Source organism: Myxine glutinosa, chromosome 11 (assembly GCF_964187855.1).
Source record: "Myxine glutinosa chromosome 11, kmMyxGlut1.1, whole genome shotgun sequence".
Classification (NCBI taxonomy): Eukaryota; Metazoa; Chordata; class Myxini; order Myxiniformes; family Myxinidae; genus Myxine; species Myxine glutinosa.
Genome location: NC_136271.1, coordinates 105,436,533 through 105,449,354, shown reverse-complemented (window position 1 = coordinate 105,449,354; position 12,822 = coordinate 105,436,533). Strand labels below are relative to the sequence as shown.

General features: G+C 43.7%; 1 protein-coding gene across 1 annotated transcript in view; it reads right to left on the bottom strand.

Annotated features, from left to right (window-relative positions):
- The window catches only part of LOC137437041 (latent-transforming growth factor beta-binding protein 2), a 95,332-nt gene that overhangs the window by 62,532 nt on the left and 19,978 nt on the right, over positions 1-12,822 (bottom strand). Inside the window, exon 9 of the mRNA XM_068131360.2 lies at positions 5,008-5,085. Within this exon, the coding sequence (XP_067987461.1) occupies positions 5,008-5,085 (78 nt within the window). The remainder of the gene's footprint in view (positions 1-5,007; positions 5,086-12,822) is intronic.

The window sequence follows — 12,822 nt, the reverse complement described above, 5'->3', positions numbered from 1 at the left end:
GTACGGAGTGGTGTGCATGGTGCGAAGGTGTGGATGGGGGAAGAGTGGACCCCTTTCACGAGTACCCGGGGCGGGTAGTGTAAGTGTTAGGTAGAGGGTGCAGGTAAATTGTGGTTGGATATTGGCATTTGTGGTGCGGTTGCAGAATGGTGTTGTGAATGGGTGCATTAGTGTTGTGGAAATGGCTGGGCGTGTAGCCTGTTAGTGTGTGTAGTTGGTTGGGCACTCCACCACTGTGAGGATGTCGGCCAGGTGAGGCCGCAGGTGGGCTCTGGGAGCCGGTAGAGTTGTGGATGGGGCCTGAGGATCCCGGGTGTGGATCGGGCAGCCCAGTGCCAGAGAGGGCACGGAGTGGGGAGAGAGCCAGAGGGCCTTCCCCTGGTAGTTAGGTTAGGGTAAGGAGCAGGTAAGCTCGGAGGCAACTGCAGTGGTGGAGGTGTGCAGGTGGGTAGACCCACTGGGAGAGGTACACGTCGCAGCCCAGAAATTGTACGAGGGCACCGGGAGATGAATCGGGGGAGTGAGACCCCAAATTGAAGAGCACCACAGTTTGGCCAATGGGAATTGGTTTTTAGAACCCATAGCGTAAGAGGGCCAATGGTTTGGCCGGAGAAAGACCCCGGGTAGTGTAAAGTTGTTAAAGTCATTTAGGAAATAGTTAGGATTGATGAACCTGTCGCACCATACGCAGCCACTTGCCTGTGGTGATGATGATGACTCCACACCTGTGTTTTCTTTGTTTTGTGCAGGAAATGAAATTGCTGTGGATTTGTGAGACGCATCACGACGTGGATGAGACATTGGGGTGATTCCATCTCTCCCTCCCTAGGAGGGACTGATGATGAATTGGTGATGGCAAATTTTGATGTGCAGTTGGAGATGGCAAATTTTGATGAGAGTTGAAAATGGCAAATTTGATTGGTTAGGAGGGAGAAAAGACGAATTTGGTATATGGGAGGAACGGGGAAGACAGTAGGGATGTTGTTGATTTGTAAAGTAGATGTTTATGGGTAGTGTAGTGTTGTGTGGATGCAGTAAGGGGTAAGGGAGGGGCCATGTAGGTTACCTGGTGGGGGGGGGGGCGTACGATAGGAACGTACCTGTCTCACCTGGTTCCCATGTGCCCCCAGTGTGCATCATCTTGTATTGCGTGCACTTTTGCGCCCTTACCACCTTACTCACTTGTCTGCTTCTTTTGTCTCCCACCTCCGAGGATCTGGCTTTGGGGTAGAGAGAGAGGAGAGAGAGGTGCTGGCGACGCAGTTGTGGGCCTGCACTTTCGCTGTTCGCTGCCTGGATCGGTACACCATATGGACCGCAATGTTTGTGGCCACCCACAATGGACCGCAGTTCGTTTGCGGCCAAGCACCACCCGGGGATGGACCTATGGGTCAACGTGGCACCTATGCCATACAGGTGAACCACTAATAATTAACACCAAGTGCACCACAAGAAGAGCAAGAGACACCTGCAGGGTTAGGGGTTGTCGAATTTATTTTTATTTCATTGAACAATGGTGACTGCACCGATTGGTGGTGGGGTGGTGCTTTTGATGCTGGGAAAGGGTGCTCTGCACGTTATTAAAGGCCGTCGGCCACAGAGCACTCGTGGGTTGGTGTATCGATGTTGGCAAGCGCGCTCTCTCTATGCATAACATCTGCATGTGTTCCTCCAAAGACAGGTCCTGGATCGTAGTGTAAATATCAGCGTAGTCTTGTAAATAATGCTCCCTACCGGCTGTATGTTTAGTTTGAGGATTCTTTCCGGATTCGGTTATCCTGTGGGTGTGTTTCTGAGAGGAGAAGGGTGCAACGTCGCAGGGGGACATATTTACTCATTTGTGAATATCTATAAAACTGTCGCACTCAGGGTAGAGTTAATAGTAGAGGGAACTACATTGCGTGCCACACTAAAGTAGGTAAAAATTTATCGGGTCGGGACGCCCCGAGGGTAGAGAAGGGTGCAATGTTGCGAATATGGAATTTGACCTCCATATCCGCTTGTAAATATTCCCCTATCTTCTCCGATACTCCCCAACTCTCCCCTTACCCCATTCCCTAGTCCCATTGTCTGTAAACAACACCCATTAGAGCCGATCTTCCCCTTCATTCCCCCATTAAATGTCGTGCCCAGGTCCCCCGCACCACACGTAGACAATTATAGGACATCTTGCTAGTTATTCTTAATCTATGTCAGTTAAGGACTTGTTTCCATTAATTATGACTCTTCGTTGCACCAGAATGTGATGATATGGCACCAGTAGGAGTTTAGGACCTTCCCATACCTCCCCGCATCTCTTCCCATCATCTCAAGCTCCAACAACAACCACAACAACAGCGGCTTTGCGTCCTCACTCCGGCTCGGTTGGCCGCCATTGAACATGTGCTCGACGGGGTTACCCAGAAGGGGGCTCCCTGTCGGCCCCTCGTCAAGGGCGGAGCCGGTAACCCCCGCACCCAATGAGAAGCCATGGGCCGATGCCATATGGGGCGGAGCTAACGAGCGAGGGCGTGACTCCCCGCCGGATATACGCGGCCCCGCGCCGGACGTGACGTCAGATGCGCCCCGAGCTTGGAAGGAAAAGACGCCACCCTCCCGAGCGCTGAGCGACCTCCCCAGCTTGAGACCAAAGTCGCGACCCACAAGCGCTGTGATACCTTCACGCATCTCTGGACACCACCGTACGTGATTCTGTCCCTGAGCCAGGTGCACCTGGAGCGATCGCTACCCGCTTTCCTGGCCATCAAACCCCGTGTGAGTGAGCCTTGTCCCGCGTTTACCTGTCGTCTGTCCGGGGATAATATAAGTGTGTTTAAGTGCCCACCTTCCTATGTTTCCCTCTTGTCCCTGTAATCTAAACCTTCCGCAATTGTAATAACAACCTTTGAGAACCGTATCCCTGGTGTCGTATTGTGTGATTGTAATCCAGCCGGGTGTCTTCTTTTTCTTTCCTATTGAGCCAGCGTAGCGCGATTAGTCAACATTCGGGCACAATCGGGTAACTTGTACGGATACGGCGGCCATCCCGCTCGGCCCACCATACCATCAAAGTCGTATCTGTAACAATATATATATATATATATATATATATATATATATATATATATATATATATATATATACAGACTTGGCATTTAATATGGAATATTTTTTTTGTGGGGGTGAACTTACTTTTCAAGATGACTTAGAACCAAAAGTTAATTGGAATTATGTTGAAATTATTCTAGATTTTGTTAATGTGACCTTTAAAAGAAACAAAAACCACATTTGACATTTTGAAGCAAATAAATTGATCCCTGAAAGTGATGTAAACTGATATCGAACTCAATTCACGGACAGTACTGTGTTAAACTTCTGTACGTTTTCCAGAAGTATCTCTTTATTTTGCACATTAGCCCAAAAAAATTTTTTTTAAACAAAAGATAAATTATGACTGGGATTACGGACAGTAAAATTACAGTTCAGTACTTCGTGTAACCCCCACGAGCATTCAGGAGAGCACGTACACGTCGAGGCATGCTGTTCACGAGATTTGCCAAGGTTTGGACAGGAATCGCTTGCCATGCAGTTACAATAGCCTGCTGCAATTCACGCACAGATGGAGGCTGCTGGTCCAAGTTGTCGATTTGACGCGTTCATTCTGCCCACAAGTTCTCTATCGGATTCATATCCGGGGATATGGCAGGCCACTCCATATGCTCTACACCACGGTCAGCAAGAAAGTGTTGGATCATGCGAGCACGATGAGGCCGTGCATTGTCATCTTGGAAGACAAAGTTTCCTCGAAAGGCTGCACGAACAAATGGAAGCAATGTTTCTTCCAGAATGACCCTGTACTTGAACTGGTTCAGGTTTCCATTCAGAACAACCAGGTCAGTTTTGCCCCCTGCATGAAAAGCAGCCCAAAAGGTCACCCCACCACCTCCAGCTTGGACTCTTGGCACTATACAATCTTCGTTGTGGGCTTCATGCACTTGTCTGCGCACTCGGATGCGGCCATCTTGACGATAGACCAGAAATCTAGACTCGTCACTGAAGGTCACGTGATTCCAGTGTCCTGGCTGCCATTGACGGTGCTCTCTGGCCCACTGCAATCGGCGCTGGCTGTGTTGTCTGGTCAGGCGTGGCTTTCTCAGGGGACGCCTGGCACGATAGCCTGCTTGAACCAGTCGTTGGTTGACTAGCCTTCTGGATACAGGCACATTTGTCAGTTGCTGCCACTCAGCCCTAAGCCGATTAACTTACTTGGTACGGCCACTGCAGACTAACCGGTGCAGCTGGCGATCATCTCTCCTTGTGGTTCTGCGTGGACGTCCTGGCCTCGGTATTGGAGTAGGGACACCCCTCTGAGCATTTCGTTTCAGGATCTTTGACACCTGACCTTGAGTGATGCCATACTGCCGAGCAATAGCACGCTGTTTCATGCCAGAATTTCGTAAAGCCACCACTCCATGACAAACAGCATTGTCAAGTTGACGGACCATCTCCAGAGGAAGCGGCAATAACTTTTGTAGACGTGCAGCAGTTGTTTTCCACTAATACAGAACGCAACAACCCTATATACCCGATTGTGAAGCCAATCGTCAAATGTAACTGTCCTTACATTTTGTCACGCCACCTGTGATATAATCCTGTTATTGACTTCTTGCTGCGAAAGACAATCAGTGACATGGTTCTGTCAACAAAGACATCACCGAAGTGTAAAATAAACTCACCAGATTGATATACTGAGTTCAGAAAGTAAACCCAAGTCAAGAAAAAAAAAACTTCCATATTAAATGCCAAGTTTGTATATATATATATATATATATATATTATTATTATTATTATTATTATTATTAATATAGAGAGGGCAGTTGATGCTGCTGAATCAGAACAGTGTTCTTTGTGTTCTGAGGGCTTTGTTGCGCAAGACATAAATGTATAGTGTCTGTAACTCCCGTGCTTTGGAGGCACAAATTGACAAATTTGAATGATGTAGCTCTGAAGAACAAAGGCTCTCCATACCTGTGCAATGTGTTCTGTTCTTTCGCACATATCCTTTCTGGCAACGCAGCAAGTGCCCTCCAAGTGAAAGTGGATGGTCTGGGTAAACAAACAAGTTCAACACAACTCGATACTTAAAAAGGCACACACACAGGCAAACACAAATGCACACGCACACACACACTCACACGGCATCGCAACATGGATGCCAAGTTTCTCCCTCCCAGTCTCTCTCGACGATATACCCATTTGAACCCACCTAAGACGATTTCGGTGCCTTTATTTCGACGAGGAAAGATTGAAAGATCTTGAAAGGAGTGAGAGAGGGCGGAAGCATCAAATATGGAGTTGAGAGGTTTCAAGTCCCGTTGCAGCGAGACATGGAGCAGAAGCTCATGCAAGACTGTCGATGTGATGTTAGCACAGCACGCTTGTGAAGTGGAGACATGCAGCACTCAGACAGATGTCGTCACATGGGGTTGAAGGCAAGTGCGGTGAACAAGGTTTGTTCGAGTTAGCTGTGAGGCCCTGAATGACATGGTGAGGTTACCATCTCAGTTGGGACGAATGGTCCACAAGGCGGCACCCACGGGAAGACGAAAGGAAAGCGTATATGAGTGAGATTGTCGAGGTGCATGTGCTGCTTGTGAGAACAGATGAGAGCTTCCCCCCCCCCCCCCCCTGCCCCCATCCCCTTTACCCCCGAAAAGCCCTGAGCAAGTCCTCGGAAGCCACGAGGAGTAGGGGCATTGCTATTGTGGAGATGCGGAACGACAAGGGTGCAAAGGAAGCCCCGTGTGAGATGCATGACAGAGCGGGTGTGTTGGAGAACAAGAATAAGGAAAATTCCAAACAAAGAGTCACAGGCGCCCGTCAGAGAAAGCTCTGTCAACACACCAGGCAGTGTGGCTGTGTGGACACACCAGACAGCCAAGGTGTGTCCTGCTAGGATTAATGGCTTCACCTACCCCAAAAAGAAGCAAAGCCCTGCATCAAGGCAAAAAGCTAGGACAATGCTGCCTGTCTCAAAGAAGGAAAGACCAAAGCAGGACAGCAAATAAATAAACAAAGAGAACTGGAATGCTGAGGGAGGGGAGGACGTCCTCCCACATAAAATGTGCTCTTCATATGAAGCATGGAAGATGGACGGTGAAGGAGATCGATTCATGACAACACATCCAGAAAACAGATGAAGGAAGGACAGGACTAATCAGAAGAATAAACAAAAAAAAAATCAGAAATATAAAATGAGAATCAGAATAAAATAAATAATAAATAAATAAATATAATAATATAAATATAAATATAATAAAATAAATTAAAATAAATTAAAATAAATAAAATAAATAATAAATAAATAAATATAATAATATAAATATAAATATAATAAATAAATAAATAAATAAATAAATAAATAAAAAATATTAAATCAGAAAAAGAATCAGAAGAAAGCACCAAAAAAGATACCAAAATCAGCCCCCCTGAAAGAAGTAAACATAGTGAGTTTCGCAGCAGCACTACTCATTCAAGAAAAAAAAAAAGCAATAAAACACAACAAGAACAGAACAGGCCCAACAAAATAGGAACCAAACCCCACCATGGAAGCAAAGACTTGAGAGACAGAATACTAATCAGAAAGGAGACAGGACAAATATAGCAATTCCAAAGAGGAAATCAAAGCCCAAAGCTAAAGAGAAGAATCCAAAACATTTTTAAAAAATGAAATCGAAGACAAAGACCAAGAGGTAATGGTTGCTGAAAACAAACTCAAAATAAACATGACAGCAAGGAAATTAAAAAAACTACAATGAGGGTAACAGCAGGAGAGAAAACAAGGCCAGATGTTTGAAAACAACCCGAAAACATTCTACTGAGAACTAGGGAAACGGAAGGAAGCAGAATGTGTCATCCCCTCATGAAAAGATAAATTGGAAGGATTCTGTAAAGGAATTTATGAAAATATAAAATAACACAATAAGGATGTGGAATGGATCTCTGAAACTTATAAGAGAAGAATCAACATCTCGAGGAAATGCTTCCAGGAATAATTGATGAATAACTCACAAAAATGCCAAACTTTAAAAGCCCAGATGGAATTCCAAACTTCTGGTTAAAGCAATTAGATGCTCTCCACAATCACTACACTCAAGCATTCAACAAACTTATCCAATGGGAGGAGACCTTGGATGAGTGGCTCACAGTAGGTAACACCTTATTCATCCCAATGTCTGAAGAGACCCAACTAGCTCACAGGTATAGATAGACCTGTCTGTCAACAACGTACAAACTCCTGATGGGAATCAACACAGAAATGATATACCATCACCTAACACAAGAATGAGGCCTAAAGGCAGAACAGAAGGGATGTAAAAGAGGATGCTATGGAATGATAGAGCACATCCTACTAAACAAGGCCACACTCGAAAATTGCAACACAAGAAAAACAAAATTATCCGCAGCATGGATAGATTACAAAAAATCTTTTGATGGTGTTCCACATTCATACATGATAAAATGCATGCACTTGTACAATATCATCCCCCAAATAATCAAACCGATAGAGAAAGCAATGGAGCTTTGGAATACCACATTGATATTACAGCATTCAGAGGGAAAGATCGAAATACCAGGAGTGAAGATACATCGAGGAATTTTCCAGGGAGACAGCCTTTCACCCCTCATGTTTTGCGTGGCGCTGGACCCACTGAGCAACCTCATTAATGAGCAAGAACATGGATACACCCTAACAAGCAAGCCAGCTCAACTGGGATGGACAATTCATCATTATAAATGCCCAAGACCAAGGACACTACAGGTTCTGCAAGGTAGAAACAGAAAGTACGAGCCACCTCCTATCGGGGTGTAAAAAACTCATGTCAGAGCAGCTGTACACCCAAAGGCATGACAAAGTATGTTGAGTAATCCACTAGCACATCTGCAAAAGTCTCAATATCCCAGTTCCAGAAAACTCATGGAAACAAGAACCAAAAGCAATCAAGGAAGTAATGCCCACATATGACCTAATGATCCCATCAAGCGTGAACATAGAAAACAAAGCATTGCGACCGGATATAGTACTGAGGTACAAAAAATAAAATAAGGCATTGGTAATAGTGGTGTCAATCCCCAGCGATTTTGGCCTAAACAATGCAGAAATCAAGAAAATGAACAAATACTCGTTTTAATAAACAACTAGAAGAAATGGTAAAGATATTCTAACGAAGCAAAGTGCAGTCTACACATTAGTTCTTCCCAACCCCCCCCCCCCCCCCAAATCCCCCCCCTCCCACTGCGCTCCCTCCATTGGGTGTGAAGTTTCATAATTCTGCTACGAGATGTCTTCGTTGTATGTTAGTCAAGATGGCAGAGAGCAGCATGATGTTGCCGGTGTGGTTAAAGCAGCATACAGTTATTGAGTTGATAAACTGAGGACGACCAGTTCCTGCTCAATATTGTCACTGAAGGTGAGTTGGGTGCACCATTATGATTTTGAGAGCAAGATTCAAAAATGAAGTGAAAAGATCCTGGAAGCTGAAGACCACCAAAATGTTACCAATGATTATTGGAGAAACGAGAATGATAAAAAAATAACCTTAAAGAGAAGTTAAAAAACATCCCTGGGAATATTAGGACAAAAGAACTGCAGTTGGAAGCTGTCTGAGCCTCGGTGACAATCCTCAAAAGAGCCCTCGGAACAAAACTTTTAGAACAAGAAAACTTCACAAACCTGTCCATGAATCATGATCCCTTACTGAAACGGAGGTGGATACTTCACGACCTGGGAGGACTCTGTTTCACCTTCTGAAACATGCATATGGAGATAACAACCACCAACACAAACACACACCCTATTGTCCAATGCAAAATCACCGTATGCAGTTGCTGATTTGCAGATCCCCCTTACTTCACCTCATCACAGTTCCCATTTATTATTTTTCGAACAAGGGACGTGGTGTATTGCATTTTCGAAAGAGGAACATTGTGTACTTGCCGAGCCAATTCTGCGTGTTTACTCGACATTCATCGACCATGGGAATGTTCGAATTTTAATTTGATGGAATCATACGAGATGGAGGATGAAGATATGGAGTAAAAGTGTAATAAAGGAAATATAAACCAGTTTTGTGCCAGAGAGAGGGAATTATGGAGTGGAGTGGTGTGCGGTGGGGAGCAGGAGGTGATGCACACAGACATTACCACATTCCTGTTTGTGAACGGGGTAAGCAGCTTTGCTCGCTGCACTAGACTGGCAGGATCAACTTTCAACACTATCTGTTTTGACTCCGAGAAGCTTTTTTACAACATAACAGAGTCACATTACAATGAATAGATAGTCTCACTTGAGCAGTCATTTTGGCAATAATAACATACCTCATACGAAGACATTCCCTCCCATCAACCTGGCAACACCCCCCAAAAAGGTGCACACGCACCATGCGACACAATGCAAGATACACCAACCCTTGGCTTCCTTGCGGGAGAAAGTGAATACGCCATTCTCTGCACAAGATAGAGGCAGCACCACATGTCCGTTTTTTTTATGTTGGAGGCTCCAGGCCCTCATCGAGGCCTGTCCTTAAATAAAAGAGAATAAAAGCATATGATATTTGTTTGCGAAAAAGAGAGATTGAAGCTATTTCGGTAGCTGTAGTTTGAGTGAGACAGTAAGTAAGACCAGAAATCCAGACACGGAGAGTGTAAGATGGTTCGGGCACCACTTTAATGCTCCTAAGTCAGGACGGTAGTACGACCCTAGGCGGTTGCCCTCTACAACCTACTACCTTAAAAAAGGTCACACCATCTTAAGGTCACTGCATCTTCAAACAGCAAGTTTGTTATATGCAGGGCCAAGCCATCCTTAAAACCCTTACAAACGTCACTGATGGTTTCTCACAACATCCAATGACAATCTCGAAAAGACATTTTGGAGGAGCAAGGAAGTTACAGCTCTGGTTAAAGAATAACGGCCTTCTCATTATATGTTGTTCCAAATGAAATCACTCCATTTATGGAGTTTGATATGCAAACTCTCTACCATCGGGTTCTTGGTCACCTCTCTTACCAAGGCCCTTCTCCCCCGATTGCTCAGTTTGGCCGGGTGGCCAGCTCTAGGAAGAGTCCTGGTTGTTCCAAACTTCTTCCTTTTAAGAATTATAGAGGCCACTGTGCTCTTGGGAACCTTCAATGTAGTCAGGTTCACTATGTTTTTTCGTTCAAAATTTTGGTAGATTAGCAAAACTATACATTTTTGGAATATTCAGAGCATGAGGAATCCAAAAATTAATGTTTACATTTGCATAGACACCTTTGGGAAAATGACACTCACGACAGTGATGAAGATCTGTAAAAGCATATTCCTGAACGGTATAGACCTCGTAGATCCTGTGTGTAGGACTTATAGTTCAATCTGATACTACCTATAACTTCCTATAACAACCTATAACTTCAAAGGACTTGCAATATCATGTATTATGTAATACAGTTATATCACAAATATAAAGACAATGGTTTGCAATTACCTTTGTTTGTTGCTTTTCTACAATCCTGAGCACTATTTTGAGGCCTTTATTGGATTCCTTGACCCAGAAAACATAGGATTCGCATATTTAATTAAGTCTCTAGGTTGACGAGAAGCCGAGATCGCGCAAAATATGTATTTTATGGCGGCCATTTTCAAAATCCAAAATGGCGGCCATGCAGGTGTCTGTGCAAATGCCAACATTGATTTTCAGATTCTCCATGCTCTGAAGATTCCAAAAATGTACAGGTTTGCTAATCCCAAAATTTTGAACGAAATTATATTTGTTAACATAGTGAACCTGACTATCTTCATCACTGTCCTGAGTGTCATTTTCGCAAAGGTGTCTACGCAAATGTAAACATTAATTTTTGGATTCCTCATGCTCTGAATATTCCAAAAATGTATAGTTTTGCTAATCTACCAAAATTTTGAACGAAATTATATTTGTTAACATAGTGAACCTGACTAATGCAGCAGAATTTTTTTTGTAGGCTTCCCCAGATCTGTGCCTCCACACAATCCTGTCTCTGAGCTCTGCAGGCAGTTCCTTCGACCTCATGGCTTGGTTTTTGCTCTGATATGCATTGTCAGCTGTGAGACCTTATATAGACAGGTGTGTGCCTTTCCAAATCATGTCCAATCAATTGAATTTACCACAGGTGGACTCCAATCAAGGTGTAGAAACATCTCAAAGATGATCAAGAGAAATGGTAGGCACCTGAGTTAAATTTCAAGTGTCATAGCAAAGGGTATGAATACTTATGTCAATGTGATATTTCAGTTTTTTCTTTTTAATAAATTTGCAAAACTTTCTAAAATCCTGTTTTCTCTTGGTCATTATGGGGTATTGAGTGTAGATTGATGAGGGAAAACATGAATTTAAACGATTTCAGCATAAGGCTGCAACATAACAAAATGTGAAAAAAGTGAAGGGGTCTGAATACTTTCTGAATGCACTGTATGTACCGTTCTGGTCCTTCTTCATACTCCTTATCTATGCACTGTAAAATCCAAATCAAAACACGAGGTTATCTTCAACTAGAAAATAGAATTCGCTATTAATGCGTCGATGAATATGCCTCCTGTCCATGTTGGATGTTAATCCACTGTTATGTTTGATCTCAATTAAAGGTCACATTAGAGAGTGTCAGAGAGGGAAACATAGAAAAGTATAAGAGACATCATCAAATGCTTCTAACTTGATTTATGGCCTGCAAAATGATTTTCAAAGGGCACAGGACAAAAAAGAAGAAGAAAATGGAGTTTGGAGAAAAATGGAGAAAAAAAAAAAAAACATTTTTCAAAAATAAAGAAATAAATAAAAAAGGACCTTTGAGATTTGACTTGTTAAACTCAAACTTGAATCGGTATTTTATCTTCCCCAAAACAGGGAAGGATATTCAAATGAAACAAAGCCAGATACTGACATTAATATTTATTCTACCGTGGTGAATATTTATTTCTCACCACCGTCACCACTGTGGTCCACACATCTCTACCAACGTTCAAGTAGTTTTATGACGTCATCATGATATAACTGTGCTCCTGCTGAGCGCTGTGCTCCTATGTTTTCACCAGCACTTCATAGTGGTCTCGACATCGGCATCGGAAGAAAAATGTTCTCCACAAAGGTATACATTAAGTTTGGGGAAGAGAAGAAAATCCGATGGAGCCAAGGCGAGGCTGTATGGTGGGTACTGGAAGATGGTGAGACCGAGGTGACCAATTGCTTTGGTCATTCGTCCACTCGTGTGAGGTCATGATGGAGGAGAACCATCTGCAGTCAGAAAAAACCCTCTGAATTCGTGCCTTCTGTTTATTTATAGTTTCAATGTAGTGCTCAGAGTTAATGGTGGTACATTTTGACATGAACTCCAAATGGACTATTCCCTTCACATCGCAAAAAGCCGTAAGCATGACTTCCCAGCAGATGCTTGCGTCTTTCATTTTTTGGTGCTGGTGATCCTTTCTGGCGGTACTCCATTGACCGTTTCTTACTCTCAGGATCATAATGGTGCACCCAACTCTTATCTCCAATCACAATATTGAGCAGGAACTGGCCGTCCTCACGTTCATCAACTCAATGACTGTGCGCTGCTTTAACCGCACCGGCAACGTCGTGCTGCTCTCTGCCATCTTGACTAACGTAGAATGAAGACATCTCGTAACAGAATCATGAAACTTCACACCCAATGGAGGGAGGGACTAATGTGCAGACTGCACTTTGTTTTGTTGGAATATCTTTACCTATTTTGGAGAAAAATAATGGGAGACATTACCTTTCAAACACTCCCTCGTACAATTTATTCTTGTGC